General features: G+C 41.5%; 2 protein-coding genes across 3 annotated transcripts in view; one reads left to right on the plus strand and one right to left on the minus strand.

The window, feature by feature from the left end:
• SMC3 (structural maintenance of chromosomes 3) overlaps window positions 1-24,601 on the plus strand; it is a 1,169,611-nt gene that overhangs the window by 229,240 nt on the left and 915,770 nt on the right. The window lies entirely within an intron of this gene.
• LOC103814130 (VPS10 domain-containing receptor SorCS1) overlaps window positions 18,322-24,601 on the minus strand; it is a 258,007-nt gene continuing 251,727 nt past the window's right edge. Inside the window, exons 25-28 of the mRNA XM_030241082.2 lie at window positions 21,849-21,954; window positions 21,518-21,678; window positions 19,971-20,089; window positions 18,322-18,682 (exon numbers count right to left, since the gene is read on the minus strand). Of these exons, the coding sequence (XP_030096942.2) occupies window positions 18,626-18,682; window positions 19,971-20,089; window positions 21,518-21,678; window positions 21,849-21,954 (443 nt within the window). The 3' untranslated portion in view covers window positions 18,322-18,625. The remainder of the gene's footprint in view (window positions 18,683-19,970; window positions 20,090-21,517; window positions 21,679-21,848; window positions 21,955-24,601) is intronic.

Here is a 24,601-nt window from a genome sequence, read left to right on the forward strand (position 1 = left end):
CCAGAGTTTGCACTTTTGGCTTGTCAGTGTCTTGTTCCTCTTCTGCAAGGGAGTCTGGCCTCAGGCTAGTGAGAAAAAAAGTATTGGAAGCTGACCATGGTATTGATGATTCTAGATGAAAGGCAGCTGCTTGCAACATGTGAGGGAGATGTTTCTGGAACACCTCTCCTATGAAGGTGGGCTGAGAGAGCTGGGGATTTTCAGCCTGAAGGAGAAAAGGCTTCAGGGAGACCTCAGAGCACTGTACACTACCTAAAGGAGCTACAAGAGAGCTGGACAGGGATCTTTTACAAGAGCATGTAATGATAGGACAAAGGGAAGCAGTCTTAAGCTGAAATTTAGATTAGATATTAGGAAGAAATTCTTTGCTGTGAGGGTGGTAAGGCACTGGCACAGGTTGCCCAGAGAAGCTGTGGATGCCCCAGCCCTGGAAGTGTTCAAGGCCAGGCTGGATGGGGCTCTGAGCAACATGGTCTGGTGGAAGGTGTCTCTGTCCATGGCAGAGGGACTGAACTAGGTAATCTTTAAGGTCACTTCCAACTCAGACCATTCTATGATTCTGTATTAAATATGCATATATATATACATATACACAGCAGTTTCTTTACCATATACTCTGGAGGTGTAAGGTGGATCACAACTCCACAGCTCTTAGATGAAGTTTTTATGAACTGGATGGCTGAGGCTGGGGAAGAAACAGCAAGAAATCAGTGGAATCAAAAAGAGATCTGACTGTTAAAAGGTCAAACACTTGGAAACAAATCTGAGGTGTCCTGAATCCTAATGCAATATCATTCTCATTAAACCGTGTCATGGCCTAAAGCAAATGCTCAGTATAACTGCATTTTTACTGCAGCCATTTTCCAATAATGGTTCCTGTGGCATGGGCATGTCTCATTTGTTATATACAGCCATGCCAGCCATGCAGATGACTCTAAATGTTACCCTCTCTCCCCCTCAACTATTAAATAAACTCAGAAATTACAATGACATTAAAAACACTTTGAGCAATTTTATGTGATCATTAAGTCAGAATATTCCACTCTGAAGGCTCCTGCTATTCAGCAGCCTTGAAATTACTTAGATCAATTAAGTGCATTATATTTTATATAGAATATAGGAATAGTGGTTTTTTGCCACTGTGGGGAAATATAAATAATGAAACAAGGAGAATCTTCAACATTCCCTTTGTAGTCCTGTGCTGCTTTTCTCACAGCTGACTGTTTTCATTCGCTTGGGCTGGCTTTTTCCTTTCTTGGTGAAATACAGTGATAGATCTCCATAATCCCAAAATTTTAGTCTAAAAGCCTTTTTCTTATGCCATCCCTTTTTCTTATGTGACAGAGAAGAGAAATAAGCAGGCCTAAGTATGGATCTTTTCATGAACTTGAAGTACTTAACCCAGCCATCAAAACTAGGAGCGTCATTACTGGATATCCTGGAGAAGAACTTCCAAAGGCTGCTTCATTCTGCTGTAGATTTGAGGTACTGCTTCAAATTGCTCTTTATATCCACTGACAGTTCTGAGCTAATCTGAGTCAGCTCCATGGGATGGGTTTCTGTTGGTGTCAGGAAACAGAACAGAACCAGGAAAGAAGAGCAGGAGAGGATCAGGCAGAGAAATGAGGGATCCACCAAGGTAGGTCACTGCCAGACCCAGGAGTACAAGCCAGGTCTTTTAATGGACAACACTTCATGGGTAATGTCCCTTTGGGGAAAATTATGCATGACAACATCACACTTCATCAGTAAGTGAGATTGAGGCTATATTTGCCTATTTTTCTATTTATTTTTACTTATTTATTTTTTTATCTATACAGTTAATTAATATAAATTATTTTTATTGTGATGTGCTTATTTATATTTCATTCAGAAAGTGGGCTGCTTGCTGTAAATCATAACCTTTACTCCTGATCATTACTAATTTGAGAGAAGGTTTATAAACTCTGGTGTCATCTGGGAATATGGCCTTGCAGGCAAGGTCATTGGTCGTTAGCTACTACCAATAATTAGTATCCAAGCAGAGTGAGTAGCTAAAGCACAGTGCAAGAGTAGCTTCAGAGAAAGCACTGCTTTCTGTAAAGTGCAAGAGCTAGAAGATACTTCCCAGGCTTACAAGCAAGCTGATTGAAAGGCTGTGTAATTAAATTCGTTGTGTGCCTGCCTGTCCTACAGAACATAATAGGACTTACCCAGAAAATGGATCTGATAGCCCAGCACCCAGTGCCATGCTAATTCTCAGGCTGTTGTGCAGCCCAGCCACTAAATTACAGTTCTGCAGGATTAATTAGTACCATTCTCCATAAAGCTAATACTCAATGTAAATGAGGGGGATTAGTAGGGAGTTATGCGGTGACTTACGAGAAAGGAAACACATTTTTAAACAGGGATCTTAGGGCATATAAATTAAAAACCAAGGGAATTACTTTCAAATATCAATGGCCCATTGCATCAGGTATGGTTTTGTTTGCCATGGCAGTGAAATATGTTTGCAGAGATAGAGTTGTGCTCCACCAGCTGCAGCTGAACATCCTTAAGTATTTCAGGAGTCATCAGCTTATACATTATACAACCCAAAAGGGATTCAAAGTGCATTTCTCAGGGATTACTTCTATAATGGGGATATTGCAACTAGTTTGAACTACATTCTGTTTGTTTCTTTTTAAATAATATTTTTAGGAAGAAAACAAAGACAAGCAAAATATATAAGCATTTGATGCTAATCTAAAATTGCTCAGTGATACAGTGAAAGTTCTTGCTTTGCTATTGTAATGATTAATATCTTCCCTATTAAAAATGTTTATCTTATCACACACTGTTTGTTCAACTTTGGATTCTAATCCCTGGGTTTACTGCAGCCTTATCAGCTTGTGGTTGAGTAATAAACTCATTCTCCCCACTGAAATCCATATGAAATGGAATTAAGCTACTCCATCTCTTTTAAAAACTATTAGATTTAATTCTTTAAATATTTGTCTTTGGGACATGTTTTTTAGTGATTCAGTCATTCCTCTTTCTAGAGTGCTGTGCAATATCCTTCCTGAATTGCAAATGCCAGACCTGGACATAATATTCCTGCTACAATTACAGCATTATGAAACACCAAGTAAATGCAGCATCTTGATCTCTACTCAGAATTCTCTTGTTTATTCTGTAATACACATTTTTCCCTGGAGTCTTTTGTTGGAGACATCATGTTCATTTGATTCAAAAATGCTCGTCCTTGTTTCAAATCCACTGCAGAAGAATACTTCTGTTCCCCATTCATGTAGGCTGTAGCTATGTCTAGCACTCCTCATTCCCCTTCTGTCTCTACTGGCATATTGTTTTTACCCAGATTTATTTCCTTAGGAGGTTAAGGTGCAGGGATATTTACAGCAGGAACTAGAGTCCTATGTCTACATTGGGCACATTGGGTGATACTGCAAGTTTGTGAACACCTGATCACCCAAGCATTGACTCCATTGAACAGAAGAGGGGTTTTCTATTTTTTCTTACTTCAGAAAGGTGAAGGATTGTACCACAGGTAGCTGAATGTTTATGTTGTTCCTTGCATTCTTCCCTGAGAATCTGTAAATGGATACCCTCTGAGATAGGCAGACTTAGTCTGATCCAGTACAGCAATTCTCATTTTATTCAAGGGAGGGGAGGAAAAGAAAGAAGGGGAAAACTGATAGGAAGGTACAGTAAATTATTTTTCTGTCCCAGAAGGAGCAAAGAGAAATTACTGCCAAGCAAGGTAGACTAGGCTGGGCTTTGATGGCAGCCCTGTTCTCTGCAGCTGGCTGGGCCCTGCCCAGGCACAGCCCTGTGTGTAACCTGCCATGCTCCCCTGCAGCAGGGCTTGAAGCAAAGCCCTGCACGGCTGCACACCTGAGTCTGCCCCAGGACTGAGTGTGGCAGCTGCCAGAGACAGAGCAGAGAGCGTGGAAACTCCCACAGGATGACACTTGCACAGTGCCAGCTTATTTATGCTCCTAGTGCCAGCAGGCCACAGGGTTTTGAAGACATTATTCTTGGTGTTGTGAAGGAGGAGGGTAGAGAAATCAGAAAAAAAAGACAGAGCCAATGACTCGACACTGCAATCACCTTACATTTATCTCCCCTGGTACCCTACCCTTGCTTTTTTCTGAACTTGTTTAGAGCAATCAGAATCTCCAAATCTCTCTCTTTCCCCATGCCAGGGTGTATTTAGCAGTTACATTGCACAGGGTTAGAATATTTTTCTAATGAGAAGAGGTGCTATGAAAGCTTTTATGGTGTTTTCTTTTTTATGTGGTTAATACATTTAGTGAGTGTGAATGTGCATCTGTGTAATGTTTCGTTAATGTGACATTTATGCCAGCCTCTCCTCATACTTGTCTGCAAATCAGTCTGGTTTTGTCTTTAATGCAAGTTATCAATCATCTTTCCATGAGCAAATGGTCTCATATTAAGTGGAAGGAAACATTCCAATGTATTCACTCTATTATTGTTTCTTGGAAAAGATCCAGGTTTGCAATAAACCAGTGATTGGAAATTCTCAAAGTATTTTAATATCCTAATTATTTTTATTTAACTTCCTCTAATAGTTTAAATTGATGCTGAATTTATTTAGGAGCTATTACAAAGGGATTCCCCTCACCCCCTGCCAAGTGGTTCAGAAACACATTCTGAACTTAAGCTGAAGACAAAATACATTATTCCTATTCCAAACTGGCAATGATATGAGAAGGGGAAACTTTTGAATGAAAAAGCAAGGTGGAAGGAAATGGGAAAAAAAAAGGCAAAGAATCCTGCTATATATACACTCAATTATCATTTTAAAATTCACCTGATTTTTAAAAAAATGTTACAATGGCAATTTTTCTGTCTTCAGGAGATGATAATCAGACACCCACTGACTTCCTACATTGCTGGCACTAAGACAGATTTGACTGTATAAAAGACCTCCTCATAAATTGCAGCTCTCCCAGCCTACCTTTTTATTCTTTTTCCATGCTATCTGCATTTTCCACCAACTGTTACACTCATGCTTTGCCTTTTTCACATAAATGTTATTTGAGGTCCTCCCAGGAATGCTTTGCTCATGTCCAGTATTTCTAAGCATCTTTTCACTGCCTGGATGGACTGAAGCAGCTCTAAGGTGATGATGCTCAGACCTCTAAGAGATATCTCAGAAAGCTGAGGAGCTCTAATGAGAGGGCTCCTTGCTGCAATGAAGGTCCATGGGACAATTCTTCCAGTCAGAGCATTGCAAGGACTTAATGCAGGCATAAAACTGTTATTGCCAGGCTCTTCCTGAGCTCAATCCAGCTCTGCAGATGGAAAGTGTTCAGTTCTAGGGGCCCAAATCTCTTTCATGGCATTAGAGACATCAGGAAAAGATACAGGCAGGACCAGTGGCCCATGCTGCTCCTGGCACAGGGGGCATCCATCCTTGGCTGGACAAGCTGGTGGCTCCAGGCCCAGATCCCTAGAGGGGCTTTGGACTACAAAAAGCAAATCTGACATTAAGGGCAGTAGTGGATTGACTTGTTAAAAAATTCCTTTTCAAACTCCCTTCAACGAGAAGTTTCACACCCTTTTGCCCCTAACAGAATCAATGGCATTAAATTAGCAAAAAACCAAAGACGTGGAAGACTGAAAAAAAGTGAATAGGATCTCTTATAATAAGTTAAGGATTTATGGGCCATGATAATTTTGAAATTAATCGTAACTTGACAATAGATATTGCCTGTAAGCCAGCATCTAAGGGTACTACAGTACTTAGGAAGTAAATTCATTATGATGACACAAATGTTTTTCAAACAATCTTGCAGAGCCTTGTTCATTAAATTAATTTTGAAGTGCTAATTTGGCACCATTTTTTAATGCACATTAATTCACAATATAAATCTTTACATGCTTGCTCAGATTTTTTTTTAAATGTTTAAATGGCATTGGAATTTGTTTGAGAAATGAAATTTATATAAATATAGTATAATTGCAATTCCCATGCCTTACTTCTTTCTTTAGTTGCAGACAAAGAGATGAGTGTTTCATGTCATGCTGTGTCACTCTATGAGAGCATGTGAATGAAGTCCCTGAAACTATTATTGGTGTCATTTTAACTGTGGTACCTGGGCAGTACTTATCATTCACCTATCCAGACCACAGACTGGGGTTAAACCACACCTAAAGCCACTTCAGATGGAATATCTGCATTCTGAATTTTTTCATGTCTATCCCTGTTTCAGGTGAAGGGAACAAGACAGAAGTTGTTGACTTTGTGAAAGACTGATGGTAGAACTGCCTGATCACAATGCCAAGGCATTTAGTCCAATGATAACTCAGGGTTTTCTGAATATTTATCTAGGTATGTACCTGGCACATAAACTAGTCTATGATTATCTGTATTTCTGAAATACTGAGCTATGATCTAAGTATTTATTGATGTTATAATCTCTCCCCAAGTCACCAAACATGTACTGACTCCCTCAAGATGTTTTAAATCAGTGTCTTAATGCAAAATTTTCCTCCTTGAATTAATCAGGGGGTTGGAGTGTGTCTTTGTTGCTCTATTCAGTCCTTTATGTGATTAATTGCAGATCTTTCCTTTGACTGTTGCAGCAATGCCTCATCCACTCCACATTCTCTTTCATGTAATCTACCTTCACAAATGAGGTCATTTTGGTTTTCTAAAGTCTATTGCCTGTCCAAAAATACTGTAAGATCTTACAGGTGTTACATTTTCATAGATAAAAAAGGTGGAAGCCACTGGAAGACATTTAGATCCTACAATTTGTAGTGCTGAAGAAAGAGATGCCTTTGAGTATGCTAATTGAGACAAAATCAGTGTTTCATTGTACAGGGAGATTTCTTTTTTAGTGCATTTTTGTAGGCAAACATGAACTTTGTGGTCCTCTCTTTAGCACACCACTTCTGAGCCTGGAGAAGGCAAGTCGAAGGTACTCTCTGCAGCATCATTTAGAGCACCCCAACTCCAAAGCAAATGTAAATTCTCCAGATGGCAGCAGTTATCCTTGCCTGTGAAAATGGGATGGAGATTTATGGTCCTAGAACCACAGCAGATCACAGGAAATGCTTCTCACTCCCCAGCAGTGTAGCTGTACACCCTTAAGAGATTTCTGAGTTGGGTTTTAGCTCTTTTATACAGCAAACTGATACAGTTTCTTTCCAAAAAGAAACCTTAGATTCATGCCTGAAACAAATTCCACATCCCTTCATCAGACTGTTCCCCCCCTCTCCTTTGTCTCTGCCCCTCCCTTCCTTTAATAACAATGGCAACAATTTGCATGGTTAACTAAACACAACTTAATTTCCTTGTACCTTAGAGGAAGAAAATAATGTTGCAAACTAAGTTAAGTAAATGAATAGAGCACAAACTGCTGCCATCTCTTGGTTATATTCATCACTCCAAGTATTTTGGGTGTATTCATCTACATCAAGAAAATTAAAGCATTTCATGGTGTTATTTCTCCTTTCCTTTCACATCCAGCCTTCCAAACACAAAGCAAAACATATTTTTGTTTTTTCTGTCGCTGTTCCTGAAATTGACAGTTGCAACTGTCATGAAAATGTATAAAATTCTTCTCTCAATATTTTTTGTACGCTTAAGCAAAGCAATTTTCCTTATTTTTCTGGGGTTTAGTTATTATTTTATTTTAATCTCTACCTTTGCCAAAGTAGGGATTATTTTTGGAAGCGTTCAGGTGTAATTTTTCTACTGCAACAAAGCAAGTTAACTTTATTACATTACCATTCTGATAATGAAAGGCAGGAGGACAAACAGAGGGAAGGGCATTAGAACTGAGGAGTCACATCTGCCTAAGTGAAACAAAATACATTTCTGATACAATTTTTTCCCATGTTTGAAGACTAACATGCTAATTTTTATGCCTCACACAGTTGTGTTCTCTGATTAGAACCCACAGAATGTAGTGGTATAATTCCAGTGCATTTCAAGAGCATTTGGATGATTTTAGCTGGAAATGTCAGGTTTCTAGTGAAGTTGTCAGTGGAATGACATTGGTTTCTCCCACCCAATACCATTCACCACAATTTCTGCATGTTTAATCAGCTCCTGCTGAATTCAGTAAAACATCAATTGACCTTTTCTAGGTCAATTGCAATGTGTGGACAGCTAAAATATCCTGTCTGAGCAGTCATTAGATGCTCTCCAAATGATAATATGGATGATGAATTGGAGCAAAACCCAGACAATCTCCCCATGGCAGCCACAGAGGCAGGATTTCCACCTGTTCCTCACTTTTTGCCACTGCAGTTGGTGTCTCCCTGGCTCATGCACAGGTTTGCTGGGGCTGTGCCTGGCCAAGCCCTGAGGCTGCAGCACGGCCACTCCCGACAGCAGCAGAGACCAGCCAGCAATTTGTACTGAGAGCACAACCAGAAGGGCTGAGAGCAGATAATTAAAGCACTCCTGGCTGATCCAAAGGTTACTCTAACACCCAGGCTATAATTAGCAGATCTCTCTCTTAGCTGGAGAGAAGGCTCATCCACAACCTGTCTGTTGGAGCAGAAGCAAATAGGAAATGCCATCACTCTGGTAAGGAGTTTCTTTGTCATGTCCCACTAAAAACATCTCGTGGAACTGAAGCCTTACAAAAAAAGTTTCTTTATCTGAAAGACCAGAAATTGCTTAATCTTTTTCCAGCTGCCAGGGGACATCTGGTCACAACTGAAAATCTCTCTCCCATGGGATGGACATGACTCTGCAATTCTGGGACAAATTTTTTTTTTTTTTTTTTTTTTTTTTTTTTTTTTGGTCATGACTAAATTATGCAATTACATCCAAACTCAGCCAACACCCCCAGCACTAAGTTTGAAAGGACACTTACAGAAAGTAACAGAGTTGCCCCATATAGCAGGTTTTGCTTCTCTGGTTTTTATTCATGAGTTCCTTACATGACAATTTACTGAAGCTGATTTTCTTACTCACTGACGTGATGAAAGCAATATCACCCCAGAGAGTTCCTGTTTGCCTGTACATATCCCTGCAGCCCTCAGCTTTCTCCAAAGCAAGGGCACAGCCCCACTGTGCTGGAAATTTGGCAGGGTGAGGTCTGGTCTCATTTCATAATGGAGCCATTTTGTCTGCTCTCCCTTTGTCTTGCTAAAATTTCTTCTTGATGACTTGATTAAAGGATTAAAAAAAAAAAAAAAGGCAGCATGGTAATTCTGCTCTGGAAGAGCACAATAAATACCAGGAAAAGTGCTGTGAAGCAGTGCTTCACCCTCAGAGTGACTCAGAGATAGATAAATAAAGTGCTTTGGGCTGGGAGCTGAGCTACCTGTTCTGATGGGCAGGTAATTGCCAGAGTGAGTATGACATGGAGGCATGAAATGGGGTGAAAAGCCCCTGTGGAAGTACAGGCTGGACCTTCAGTGCTCACATCCTGTTACCTGAGCAGTGCTTTCCTCTCCCTACTCACTAAGCACCTCCCCGAAGGGAGGATTTCTACAGCCAATTTGTGGAACCACTGATCAGTAGGCTGTCTGCCCGAGAATGAAGAATTCCCAGTGATTCTTTTAGCCTCTTCCTTCCCAGTGCCCAGCTCACAAGACATTACATGGTATTGCTCAAAAAGCAGGGAAATAGCCTTCATAAGCAACAAAGCTTTTTTCCCTGGCTTATATCTTCATTTTAATTTTATTTTTTTACAAAACCAACATCTTTTTGGCATTTTGTAAACGCCCAACCCTAGAAACAAATGGATTCAGACTGACCAATTCCTTCAGGATGTGAATATTTAGCTTCCAATTTGCTCTTCCACTGATTTTTTTTTCTACCCTATCATGAGATTAATTGTAGAAAAATGGAACTGTTCAAACTCAGACACATTCTGGTGGCTTCCAAACCTCCTCCAGGGACATCTTTCCTGCACAGCTGCTTTATCAGGTTACTAAAGGGGGTTGCTATCATGAGAAACCTCCACAGAATCCTGTACTGATGCTTTTTATTTTCTGACATGATTTGCTTTCTTCTGACAGTGAATCCTTACCCCCAAAAAGCATAAGTGCTTTAATTTAGAATAGATGCCTTTTCAAAGGAAATATCCCAGCTCAGGTGAACCCCACCAGGCTCAAAGCAAGAACTGGACTGAAGTTTTGTGTTTGTGTTTCTTTAGTGCTCAATCCAATCACTCCACCCTCTCTCTGCTGAAATCAGGAGCAGGCTGGGAAAGGCACAGCTAGGACAGCTCCTGCCTCATGTTCTGACTGCCCAGGATAGGCTGATGTAGTGATGGGAACAGGGTTTAGTCCTTACAGCCAGTGGGCAAATGAAGGATTCTGATTTCTGAGGTGGCCAACAGCTGAATTCACTTAAAAAAATAAAAATAGTCCAATGGAGAAAAATGTTTTATTTATTTTTCTTTTTTAATAGCTGGGAAGAATACATTTCCCTAGATGATATCACAGTAATATTCAAATGTGATTCCCTGAGAAATATCCTGACCAAGATACTTAATTTTAAATTAGTTAAGTGGTTATTTGGCTGAAAGGGATTTTACAAACAAGATCTACTTATGAGTCTTCAGGCTAAGGAAATATTCTAGGGAAGTTAATTAAGAATGGGATTCTTTACTGTGTCTTCTGGTTAATATGATAATCAGGACCATGTTTGCAGCCACTGAGAACTGTAATCAAACTACAACAACAAAAAGGTAATAATAATAATCCACATGCTTCACAGGCTTTTTTTTCTTGAGGGAACCTTCTGGCTACAATTATAAATATTATTTATAGTGATGGCATTACTTGTCTCAGATTTAAAAACTCTTAATATGTTGGTGTTTTAGGATTGAACAAGGTGCAGAAGGGGAAGAAGTCTGGCAAACTTTATCAGTAGAATATTATGATAAAGGGAAATGGGCTTTTATTTCTCCTCTTAGTTGTAAATGTCTCCTAAAAGGCTGCCATAAGAAAAAAATTAAAATTGGAACTGTTTGATTAAAAGGAAAGTTTTGTTTTCTTAACAAAATGGCATTATTTTTAGTGAAATAATGTAACAGAATGTTTGGGGTTTGTGACATTTCTCCAATGTCACTTCATAATTGGAAAAAAAAATAAATCTGGTGTTACAAACACAGCAGTGAGGAGTTTCCAATGTGCGGGGAGAGGGTGTTGCATAACACTCCTCAGCATTGCTGTCCTAGCAATTAACCAGCAAAGGCTGTCACTAAATGAGGGTCAGCTTGGAAAGACAAGGGAGGAGCTTGGCAGGAGCCTTTGGGAAGAGTCCTGTGGAGGAGACTTAGTGGCATTGTGGAAATCATTGCCCCCATTTGTTGGCTGATAGGAGGTGCTGGCAGGTGAGAGGGGTGTTGGGGTCCAGGCAGCACTTGCAGGGTTTGCTTCTTGGCAGTGGGTACATAAAACACCAACTGCACTTCATGCAAGTGGAGATGCCCAGGTAAATAATTTCATCTTTCAGATCTGATGCCAAATTCTGCATGAGAATGGGCCTTGATAACTCTGATGGACTCTCAAAGCTGGGCTTGTAACAAATCTTTCAAACTCCTGTTCTTCAAGGAAAATAAAGCCTTTTCAGCTTTTAGGAAATTATGAGCAGAATTCACACAGGGAGTCCTCTGTATGTGTATAAAAGTCTGCCTTTAACTGTGCACTTTGCAGTACTCTTCCAAAAAAGCACTCAGATATTCAAAGATGCCCAAAACAAAGGCAGCCCAGTGTCCAGTTAATCCAACCAGCAGGTGTCTGCAGATAGCTGGTGATGATTCTCTGCAGACATGATGCTAAGGCTTTCTCAGACATCATCTAGTAAGAAAAGAAGAGAGGAAAAAAAGGGAAGCTTTTAAAATTATTATTATTGCTATTTGGTTTACTTTTATTAATAATAATATTAATACTATTAATGATATTATTAATGATATTATCATTTCCCTAGATGTTCAAGTTCTAGCTTCCCCATAATTTTTGTATGTTTTTTCGTAATATGAGTGAAAAGACCAAGATCTGAAAATGGCATCCAACTTCAGAGCTAAAAATACTCATAATTTCTCCTTGCTATCAGTTTTTTTTTCTCAGGAGTAAAGGTTATCTTTTTCTGCAAGTTTTTGAAAATTGCATGTTAGTATGTTTGATGTGCACCATGTAGAAATCAGAATATCAAAAGAAAGCTAAGATATTCTATTTTTTGCATCTAGTTCAAACAAGTCAAAAAGTAATATTGTCCACCTTCTTCACTATGATCATAATTAAAAACGATAATTAGAAGAAATATTATAGAAATTAAGGAAAAGTTCAAGTAAAACAAAGGATGGAAAAGTAAATTTCCTCTCCCTGAAAACCAGAATTTTGAAATTAGGAAAAAAAAAAAAAAGGTGCAATAACTAATGGGAAAGAAATCATTGCTTTTAATTAATAAAAAATTTTAGAGACAAAATAGATTCCTATGGATGGATTATAATTTCTTTTTTGAGAAGAGCTGCTAAATGTAATCCTCCTGTATCATGGCATACACTGAGTGCTTGGGGACTTCAAGCAGCAGAGTGTTGCTGAAAACAACCCAGTGTTTATTTTCCCCTGAAGTTAAGGCCAGCAACCCTGACAGTGGCTGAGAAGAAACAATTCTTGTAACTGCATCAAAGGGCCAAGGCACCTGAAAAACTGCTGTAAATGAAGAAAGTGCTTGTGTTTTACAGATCAACACCGAGGCCGTGTGAGAGCTGTGGGCTCTCTTTGGGCACCCTCATGCAATGAGAGGAAGCAGCAGGCAGTGTGCTAAGCTTTCAGATCAACGTGCTGTGAAAACACAGGGGAAAAAATAACCCAGAAATGACAAATGAGTCCATGTGGATGGGCAGATCTGCCCCTCTGATGGAGCAGTGCTGGCAGGCTGAGCTTGGAGTTTTCTCTGCAGCCACATCCAGGCTCAGACACGCCTGGCCCTGGCCCAGACCAGGCTAAATGCAATGACAAGTGAGAATCATAACCCAGCTGCTGATTTTGGGACTGCAGGTGAGGAAGAAAAGCCTCTGGACCCACATAGGGCCTCTCTCTTGTCCATTAAAGAAATATTTTTCAGAGGGTAAACATCCTAACTGCTTTCTGTGGCTTTGAAAATTTCCTTCCTGAGCTGTAGATTATTTTGGGATCAAACTGTCTTTCATCCAGTCAGGAGTGCCAGGGCCTCTAGTCACTAATGGAACATCAATAATTGACCAGATGGTAGTTCTGCAAGTTCATCTATAGTGGAAAAAACTTATCTGCACAAGCAAGTGCAGCAACAGGGGAGAACCTACTCCATGAACAGCCCACTGCAAGGTTTTATGCAAGAAATCAGTGTCTCAGAGGCCAGTCTGTCCAGTCCTGTGACTCTGCAGCAGGGGCTGAGGGAAGATTTTGGCTCCATGTTTAGTATGGCTTCTTCTGGACCTCTGGAGAAAGCACTTTCCAAAGACAGACATAAGTACAGCTGTTCAGGGCATTGCAGCTCTGACCAAACAGCTTCACCTCACTCATAAGGCCACAGAAGGAATGGAAAAAACCTCAGGTTTTTGCTCTAGACATGTTGTAGCTTCAGGGTAGCATGAAGGAGGATTACAGTGGTTTGGATCTCACACTCTGTGTGGGACTAGGCAAGTGTGGAATGTGGGAAAAAGTTATTTGCTGTGAAATATCTGGAGTAAATACTGCACATGGCTTATACCATCCAGTTCTCAACAGTGCTGGATCCCATCCACTCACCTCATGGGACATCAGGCAGGGATCACTTCAAGTGAGCAGGCTGCTTCAGAGGTTAAGGAAGTTTCCAGTATCAGCCAAAGAGCAAGACTCTGCACTGAAACTGCTTCAGTCCCAGGAGGGACCCTCAGCCTGGAGTGCAGCCACAAGGAGAGACCCTGGGGAATGCTGCAGGCCAGACCTTTTTGGGGTAGGGACAAAGCTTCAGCCCCTCACTGCAGGGACTCGAACAAGGATGTTCCTCTCATGCAGGCAGGGTTAACAGTGAAGGTTTTCTCCCTGAAAACACTCCTTGACATTACATTTAAATGTGCTGCATGCATTATTCATCTCTTTGCAGCAAGCAGCCAGAGCAGAGGCAGCTGTCAATCCAATTCTTGTTTCAAAGCTCTGCCCTACAGCTGCCTCATGGGGGGCACAAGAAGGAATGATGAGGTCCATGGGACCAGTGGCCCACGCTCTTGAGCTGGGGAGAAATTATTTGCAAGGGCAGCCCCAGAATTGCCACCACACCAAGCTTTGTTTAGGAAAGGCTGGAGGAGGAATTTGCTTCATAAAGGGAAGGTTTTTTTCTTGCATCTGTGTTGTATCAGAGGCAGGCAATGGTGCCTCCCTTCTCAAGGGTTTTGCTACAGTCCTTCTCTCGCACCTTTCTCTCTCAGGGCTTCTCCATAAAAAAGCCAATCTGGTTTATTTTCGCTATTTTCTAGTTAAGGTCCACTCACCAAAATGGCCCAAGATGACAATGTGAGACCCAACCTGCAATGCTGCCAAGGTGCACACAGCACCTAGCACAGGGTGGATGCAAACAAGAAGGAATACATCTTGAAATCCTCACACTGAGAAAAATACAACACAGATTTCCTTTACATCCCTCTTTCAGCACAGCAAGAGAAAGCCATATTCCCCAGTAGGAAAAAAAGGAAAGGAAAAAGCTAAAGTTAAAACTGCAGATGAAATATATCTCTTAGGCTAATGACTTGGTACATGATAGCACTTTGATCTTATCAATTAGAAAACAATCTGACTTCAGTCTTTTCTTCTGGGTATTATAGCCAAGATCATACCAAGACTCTAAACTAAAAGGATCTGTTTTAGCACGAGTATTATTTATTCACATGCTTTATGATTCTGTTTCATGGAGAAATGCAGGGACAGCATCTCATAAACTGAAGGAAAATAAAGTTTTCTTTTTCAACACTATGAACATGGTAGCTCTGCAATCAGGGGTGGTGTTTAAAACACTGAATGTACCTAGAGATATAATGTGACAAGGAAACTTGTCATGCATTCAATGAGAGGTGACAGCACACAGATAAAATACTAATCCCTTGTTATCAGCTCTGGGTACCACACTAAATGCAATTGTCAGAAATTCTTAGCAGAAGTTGACAGGACCAAGACAGGGTTCATTCAGGGTCACTGGAAATTCCTGCTTCATTTGCATAAGCACTTTAGCAAGTACTCCAAGAGTCCTGATTTTCAGAAAGAGTTTAAGCAATCAAATAGTCACATATTAAGTAAGAGCAAGCAATTGTTTGAGGCCCAAATCTCCAACAGTATTTGAACACCAATAACCACTGATTTTCAGAAAAAGCAATCCAGCATCTCTGCTCAAATGTCCTTCTAGGTGGAGAAGTATAAATTTCTCTCAAGCCACAATGTCTGTCTCACCTGTATGTTAAGATGACAATAGAGAATCAACATCAAATTAGGAAAATACTTTATTTGAATTTTTAATCATATTTTAACTCTCTACTCCTTCTGACAAAGGATGATGAACTTTTTTTGTTCCCTCAAGTGAAGACAACATCCTCAGAGAAAATTCGTATTGGATTTTATAAGTATTTTGTATTCTTTGTTTACTCTCACAGTGTTCATCCATTAGCAGTGAATTACTGTGTTGTTATACAAACCAGAAAACAACTACAAATAACAATCAGTCTCTGCCTCAGGACACACAAGGAGCTGAAGAGAATGATCTGAAAATGCTGTAGAGAGATGCTTGCCAAAGCAGACTCACTGTTTATGGCCAGAACAGATGCCTGCTAATTCAGGTGGGTACTTAAACTATTAAAGCAGATTATGGCTTCACACACCTCAGTGAGTCACCTGCACTGTGGCCATTCCAGCCTGAATGGAGAAGGCTGCAGTGTCCACTTGAACATTCTAGGCTAATAATTGTTAATTATACTGGGGTCTGCCCAAGACTGAAAACTACTCCCTCCTCCAATGAGAAAACCCAGGACTTTTGGACTCATAATGTGTCATACCATAGCCTTGGTTGTTGAGGATACCCAAACCCCACAGCTTTGACTACTTTTGTGCACAGATAAAGTCAGATCCTGAGGTACAAAAAAGAGCACTGAACCTGTTATAAGAGGTGGCTGCATCCTGATTTGGAAAGCAGAGAAGTTCTGTTTTCTTCTTTTTTTTTTTTTCTCAGCAACAGCATCCAGTGCCATATGGCAAGCTGACAGAAATTTCCTAGGCTTCATTTTATTCACATGTAAATTAATCAGTAATGCTAATAATTCAGACTTTCCTTCATCAGTGCTGGCAGAAGCAGAGCCAAAAAATGTCTTTTAAAGGAACATTTAACAGAGACTGTATAGGAAAGGATAAGCATGGACAGGGAATGAAGCTGGAGTTCCAGGGAATTGCTCAGAGCTTGTTTGGAAAGCAGAAAAATTGGGGACTGAGAGAATTACCTTTGTATTGGCATCTTGCTTCTAGAAACCGTATTTTCCCCCATTTGTGAATATCTTATTTAGGCTATCAACTACCTCCTCTTTTAATATTGTTATTGATACCCATCAGGGATAGAGGCTAAAATGAGCAAAAAAAACCATGGGCCTTCATTTAGAGACATAATCGGTTTAATAAATATGACTGTAAAGGCAATAAACAATAGCAATTATACATTACGCTACATCGTATTTAACGAAAGGGAAAAAGAAGATGAAAAAGTACATCAAAAAAAGTAATTTTAAAATTAGAAATAGTTCCAACACTATAAGAAAACTTTTTGATTGGCTTACTATAAAAATAAGTTGGCTAATGTTGGACTTCAGTGGGGACTATTATACAGTTGCAGCCAAAACTTTCCCATCTTTCTTAAAGCTGTAGTTGCAAACATAATAGCAAAGCCATACAAACTGCTGTGTTTCTACCTGTCCTCAGAGAAACTGCAGAAGGAGGCAGAGGACTCTGTACTGTGGTTATCCTTTAACTACTACAGGCCCAATGTCCTTGTTTTCATTTTTGTTTTGCCAGCAAGTGGGTTAATTTAGGTCTGTGCCCAGTTTGTGACAGAGAAATTCAAACCCACCCCTACCAAATCCCTGCCCTGGGACTCTGGGCCACACTTACCATGCTGCTTTCTCCTGGTCTTGGGCATGGGCAATGTCTACTGAACAAAACCCACCTATGTAAGCAATCAGGGTGTCTCCCACAAGTGCCTCACTGATTATGAGCTGGCCTCTACTTTTCTCCACCTAACAGAGTTAGGCAAGTGTACACTGGTTGCAGTATTTCTGTCTTTACACTCCAACCAAAATCCTGGTGCTAGGTTTAATTACCTGAGTTGGGTTGGAAATCAGCAGTTGTAATGACCATGGGCTAGGCTTCACACAGCTAACCAGTGTCTTTGGAGGACTTGTTTGAGATGTGCTAATCCTACTTTCCTGCTGTTCCCTTGCACAGTCTGTGTGAACATGTCCTACAGGCCTCTTTTCCACTTGCAGGGTAAAATACAAGCTTAAGTTATTGATAAGAAATCAACTCTTGTGTAAGAGTGGTCCTGTGGTACTGAGGCTCAAAATGCATGGCAACAGTCCCAAGCCAAATTCTCCCTTCTCTGCCTACAGTGGCAGGAGCTTGCAGATCTGCAACCAATGGGGATGACAAAAAAAGCCACTGGAAAACTGTGCACAGACCTTTCCCTGCCCCCTGTTCTGTGGACAAGGTGCATTTCAAAAAAACTGACAGGCCTTTGGGTGACTCTGAAAAGGCAGAGATCTCCTGGGGCTTCCCCAGACAAATCAGCCATCAGCACTACACAGAGCTGAGCGTGTTGCTTTCTCTCAGCCAAAACTGAAGGTGTAAGGCTGGCACAAAGTACAGTGAGTTCTTGCTGGCAATAACCTCCTGCCTGCAATGCAGGCTTGTTCTGTTCTGTTCAGGGTTAGGAGGCAACATTCTCCTCCCATGGCACTGCCTTGGTGTGAGCAGGCTAGGAAAGGTCTTTAGGAAGGAGCCTGGCCTCGCAGTTGGCATCACCCACACTCACACTCAGCCTCCTCGCAGTGTGGGGCACGGGCAGCAGCTGCAGCTAGAGGAACGAAGGGCAGAGTCCAAACAGAGAGATAAACCAGACTGACCAAGAATATTTTCAGTGCCTTAAAACTCCAGTGTGATTTTCATGTGATTTTCGTGTGTGTGTCCTACGGAAGTCTGCAGGAGCAGTTACCCCTCGGGCAGCCCAAAGTGCTAAAAGAGCAGTTAAACCTAAAGCCAAGAACCCTAAACACCCCCTCCCACCTCCCACCGCCCCAGCCCTTCTCCCCCCACATCCCAGCCCACCCCTCTCCCTAAAGAAGAGATCCCCCCCATGCATATTCTTGGCCTATATCATTATGAATTTTCTACAAATTAGAGACAGATCAGAAAAAAGAGAGTGAAAGGGTGAGGGGAAGGGCTGCAGGGGTGAATAGTGGTACCAATTCCTCTCCCCCCACCCCCCACTAAAATTGAACACCTGTACAATGCAGTTCCACTATGGTCTCAGTATAATGTCCACATGCACAGGCTTAAAGCTAAAAACCCTTTGTCATCTGAAGAATTAAAAAGTCCAAATGCAGTGAGATCTCCTCCTTTTTTTAGATACACATGTTGGTGTCCTCAATTCAACCATTTACATAGGTAGGGATTTCTTTTGTGCTCTGGGGCTCAGCAGCTGTGGAAATACTTCCTGTGGCAAAAAACCAAAACAAAAGACAGTAAATAACCTGCATATTTAGTCAAGGAAGAGGCTTGCAGGTATCACCTTGATTGCCTTTGGGATTCAGCTGTTCCAGACTGACACATTCTTTCCAGAAATATTTTCTTGTCATTCAAATAGTGAAGATGGTGTCCTGTTCTTTTGCTAATGAAGATGATTCACCCATTGAATGGTAGAGGGAAAGGCAGGAGCAGAGGTGTGGAGGGAAGGAGGGGTTGAGGTCCTCAGAGGAAAAGTGTAACTCATTTGCAATGATAAGGTGTTGGATTTCATAAATAACCTTAACCTTTGCATTTGCACACACATCCAGAAAATAGGAAAGTGAGGGGTTTTTGCCAGAGTTTGGACAGAAAATTAAATTATGCAGGGACATTAATTCTGATTCCTCCAAGGCAGGATCCCTGAATGTTAGTCAAAGGTGATGAAAAAAAAATTGGTTTCTGAACACGCATACGAAAGAGAAACACCCAATTACAGTCTTGCTTTGTTTTCCCAAAAGAAAGAAAACTCATTAGAAAAGAAATTGCTGATTTCCAGAAACAGATGAGGTGGTTGTATAGGAGAGTGCCTTTGCACTTTCTATTCTGTTCACATCTAGGTCCAGACCTTCTCAATTTGTCAATGAGCTCTGATTCAGTTTTCTCATTCATCTCACTGACAGGATGGAAAAACACTCTTAGGAAGTTTGTTGGACTGATTCCTTTTGATACATAATTGAGTCTGTGTACCTCACACATTTAACTTTAGTGCTCGATCGTGCAGTCACAGGTGCAAACCAAGGAGTTGTAAAAGGCCAATTTCTGGTGTAATGCAGTGTTCAGTAGCACAGCTGAAAAATGTATAAAATTCTGGCTGTTTTAGAGACAGAAATGCTATAGATGGACCAAATGAAAACCTACCCCTGAGATCTGCTTTTCATTTCTCTTATCCTGGAGCCTTCTAGGGTTCAAGTTTCCACCACTAGCAAGAACAGTTTTGAAGGTACCTTGCATAGAGCTAGCAGTGACTGACCCTTGCCACTGCAGTCTGGAACTGAAGTTTGCACCTGTGAAAACATGAATCACCACCACTGCATTCTTTAGAAAGGGGAAGCTCAAAGCCCAAAGCTCACCCAATTCTAGAAAGAGAGTTCCTGACATGAAACTGGGTGTTTCTTAGCATCTTACAGTAATTTTGCCTTGGAGATTTCTAGGGGAGGAAAAACAACAAGAACAAGAAAAGCAAACATGAAAAAAAGAGGTTAAAGTTTAGGACCCACCGCTCTGGGTCTTGGCTTGAAATCTCTTGGTGATCCACAAGCTTTTTGGAAGTCCTCTGTCCAGACTACCTTGGTTGCATTTCCTTTCCTTGGGTTCTGGACTGTGGCCTGAGGTTGCTCTGTATGGGGAATACCACATGGGAAGGTTGGTGCCCTCACTCCATCCTGTGTTCTGCTAAACAGGAGTGTCCAGGTCTGCTGATGAATAGCTGCTTAAAAGCTTTTAATAGCTAAAAAAATCTCCCTAGTGAACAGGTTAGGAGAGATCAGCATTGACTGCAGTGGAGCTTCCAGCTAAGACATCAGTTTCTCAAGAGCCTTTCTCCTCCCAGGTTGTTTCACAGGCTGCAATCTTAGCACACCACACTCCCCCTTTTAATTGTCCTTTCCCTTGTTCCCTCTCTGCAGCAGCCATGACTGCAAGCCTGCTTTAGCAAACACTCCAATAGATTTCAGGAACATCCTCAGGTGAGAACTAAGGTTTGTTTAGGCTGATGAAACTGTGCAAATAAGGAATCTCAGTTGCAACTGTGCTTTACTCCTGCCTAAGTCACAGAATCACAAAACAGTTGGGGTTGGAAGGGACCTCTGGAGAACATCTAGTCCAACCCCCCTGCTAAAACAACTTCACCTAGAGCAGGTTGCACAGGATCATGTCCAGGAGAGTTCTGAATATCTCCAGAGAAGGACAGTCCACAACATCCCTGGGCAGCCTTTGCTCTTTAATTCCTCTAAAATAGGTGCATGTTCTGATTTGCAGGGGTACTTCTAGTCTGCATCTGCAGAATTGTCACCTCATGAATGAAGCTGAGCTTTGCCTAAGCAGTCCTGGCTTTAGCAGAACATGTCTCCAGACTGAAACTTCCCTGCTTTGTCCCAGGATTTCTACTGTAGCCAGGGTACAAGACAACAGACTGATTCCCAGAATGCCCTGTCCAAATCTATTCACTTTAGGTCCTAAAAAAGCCTGCTTTTGGAAATTATCAGACACATAGGCCTGTGGGAGAAGTCAGCCTGAGGATAAACCCAGCTGTCCAATACTGAGATCCCAGGTTTTACTCAGTTTATTTGGGAATCAGCCAGACTGACACTGCTGCTGGCAACAGGTTCTGGCACAGCACAAAGATCCCAGCAGTCAAAAAATCAACAGATATTTAGCTTTTAGGTATTACTTACCGAATCACCTGCTCACCTCCATGTTCCAGGTGAGCTTCATCAGTTCTTCTGGCTATGGGGCTTAGCCCCACAACTATATCAGCCCCAGCAAAATAAATTACATTGCCAGCAGGATTTTATTGAGAAGGGGAGGGGATCTACGAAGAGCAACTAGGAGAGAGAAAAAGCCTAAAGTTGTTCCCCTCCCTTTCATCACATGGCAGTGAGGGAGAGGGAAGAGTTAGAAGGTTTTCTGTAGCAAAACTAATGTTGCAGCAGAAGAGAACGGGAGGAGGATTGTGCAGGATTATGGGAAGAGGGGAGGCTGAGAAAAAGGTTAGCCAATTATAAGTCAGAGTCTGACCAGCTGCAGGATGCTGCAAGTTATTTACCTATGGGGTGGACTTCCAACTTCTCATCTACTAGTTGCTCAGGGCTCATCAGCTCACTTTGAGGGACATTAGGTATGCTTTCCCTCTGACTGACTGGACTGACCATCTCTTGATCTTTTTCATTCTGCATCTGTGCATATATATTAAGGCCAGGAATCTTCCTAAAACATTAACAGAAACCATCATTGTGTGGTACTCTGGCAGATGTAGTATCAGCTTTTACAAACCAAAAACCAACTCACTCAGAAAAAGAAAACCCAGCAAACAAACCCCGAACACCTCAGCGAAAGGCAGCAAGGGAGAGAAGGAAGTGGCTCAGGGAAGGTCATACCTTTTGAACTTGTAGATGACAAACACAGCTAGTCCCACAAAAACCACAGAGAGGAGCATCAGCATGGCTGAACCACTGTGACTGGGAGTGAGGTCCACCAGGGGAGCTGCAAGAGAGGAGAAGGTTAGAGCCACCTGCAGCCTGAAGTGAAAGCTGCTCCCTCCAGAAACAGTTCATTCTCCCCTGTTACTGCACTCGTAGCAGGTCTGCACATCTCCTGGGCTTCTCTCCCTTTTTAATCCACCTGAGAAGAAACCCAAGTTCAGATCACCTGTGGTGCTCAACACACCCAATGATGTGAAGTTCCACAGCTTTCCCCTTAGAGGACTTTCTTTCAGATTCAAGAGAAAAACCCCAAAACACATCAAACCCAATCTTAATTAAAGAGCCTCTCTGTATTTCTCCTTAGAGTTTTGCTCACCATTTTGCCACAAGCCCTCCCAAAACAAGGCCACCCAACCCATCCAGAAGCATGGATTTCCCAGAAATACAAAGTGAATGGTATTAAACAGAGTTTCCATCACTCTCACACTCATATACAGGAAGGCAGTGAGCCTCCAAGCAGTTTCACATGGAGGAGCAGGGGAGTCAGGTGTTCCTGCAGACTCTGTACTGCAGACAGACACAGAGCTCCAGCTGTGCCACAAGGAGCAAAGACATCCTCTCACACAGAACATGGCCCAGGTAGTGCCCTCCTCTGCAAGTCAGTCAAAGGCAACTTGAACTGCTTCCAAGCACATCCTTCCCCTCCTGCACCTCTTCACATGCACTGAACAGACCCCTCCTAAACCAGAGCCAGAAGACACAAGGAAACAGGCTCACACAAGCAAAGGCACACACATCACATGCACAGGTATTTTCAGCTTCACACCCAGACTGAAAACCACAAAATTTACAAAGAGAAGTGAAAAAACTTCCCCTTCCCACATCTAGCAGGATCCAGAATGAAAGGATCCATTATTATGAATTCCTCACACATCTCCACTCTGTCCCCTCTCCATCTGTGTTTTGTGGGTCTCTGCAGTTCTGTGGGATGACAAAGTGGCTCTCCAGCCTATTCAGATTCACCATCACTCAGTGTTCCTCTCTAATGCTGCACTGAGAGCCTAGTAATAAACAGCTATTTAACTGCTTTGTGAGGAATATTGGCATGTTTTCCTCTGCCTTAGAGCTGAAGTTGTTGTCTGTTGGGTTGGGGACATTGGTTTGTTTTTTATCTCATGAGAAGGAATGAACACGATGAATGAATCACAATCTGTTGACTATAATTGCCATAAATTAATCCTTCCTCCAGTGTGGTCTGAACAAAGAAGAAAGAAGTCTGAAATGTGCTGAGGCCAATGCTTGTCATTCTTCTGTGCTCCAGGGAATGCACACACTCATACACAACACACACACAGACAGAGAGTCATTTCTACAGGCTCTCCTTGAATGTCCACTCCAAGCTACTTTAGATACCTGCACTTTTGCTCCCTGCAGGTCCTCTGCTGCAGAAAATGCTGCTGTGCACGGGCAGGCACACACAGAGGGGAACATACACATGCACTGAGGCACACAGCGTAAATGTAGGAGTGCACAGATATCTGTGTGTACACTTCCAAAAACACATTGAGCTTTGTGATTCAGCTGGCTACAGCTATCAGAGTCCAACACAAAATCAGTGAAAAGGCTGGGAAAGAAGGGATAACATAGCCCAGAGCAGCACCTTTGGGCATGTGCATCCCCTGGGACTGTGTTTTCCAAGGGTTGCTTCTGGCATTGCACTGTGTTCCAGGTTTCCCTGGTTCATTTTATTTAATTTTTTATAAAAGCTTGGATTTCCAAAGGCCAGTTCTTCTTATTTTCTAACAACCAAAACAATAGCTTTCAGCAGAGAAGTAAGTCTCTCATGGCTCTTTGTCAAATTCTGAACTATTCACAAGTTTTGGTGTCATGAAATTGGGCCTTTTGCTTAGATGGAGAACATGACCTCTGCAGTTGTTAAGGAGACATAATCCCTCAAAGACCTCACAGTGGATGCTCTCTGGGTTTTTAATACATGGTTTGGCCATCCAAGCTCATTTTGCATTCTTACTGAATCCTGTTTCTTCAAGAGACAAAATCCTATAGGGTTCCTCTAGGACATTGTGAGTCCAGTTACAGCAATCGCTCATCAGCGGCTTTGAGAAAGTACAACAAAGTCTACCTTACAGAAAAAAATTAGTGTTTGCATCTGTTATGGGCAAAAAAGTATTCCTTCCTGGTGTCTGTGTGTAAATACAAATAAAAACACACATTTTGGGTAAAATGTATGAACAATTGCATGTAACTCCATTTTTGAAGCTGACATTATATGCTTTTGGCTCTAACTTGTCTAAAAATAAGCATCTGGCCATCTGTTCCACAGCTAATGGAAAGCAGAAACATACAGCAATATTCTCAGGACAGATATTAGAAAGCTCTGCTTAAGAAAAATGAAATATTGGAAACCCCAGACCTTCCTTTTGGGGGAATTTTAATGCAGTCACATTACACCCTTTCTTAACAATCTCTCTTTTCTTACTGTTTACAAGGCAGCACCTGGTTGGTGGACTGACACCTGGTTGGGAAAGTCCATTTATACCACACAAAGTGGTATAAATGGACTTTTGGAGAGCAGTTTGCTGGTACAAATGAACTGAGGGTTTAAGTTTGCAAGTTTTCAAAAGAAGCTGATACCAACTGATCAGAATTATCAGCAGTACCTGGGGAAAATGAACTCCTAAGAGTGTGCA

This window comes from Serinus canaria, chromosome 6, assembly GCF_022539315.1.
Source record: "Serinus canaria isolate serCan28SL12 chromosome 6, serCan2020, whole genome shotgun sequence".
NCBI lineage: Eukaryota > Metazoa > Chordata > Aves > Passeriformes > Fringillidae > Serinus > Serinus canaria.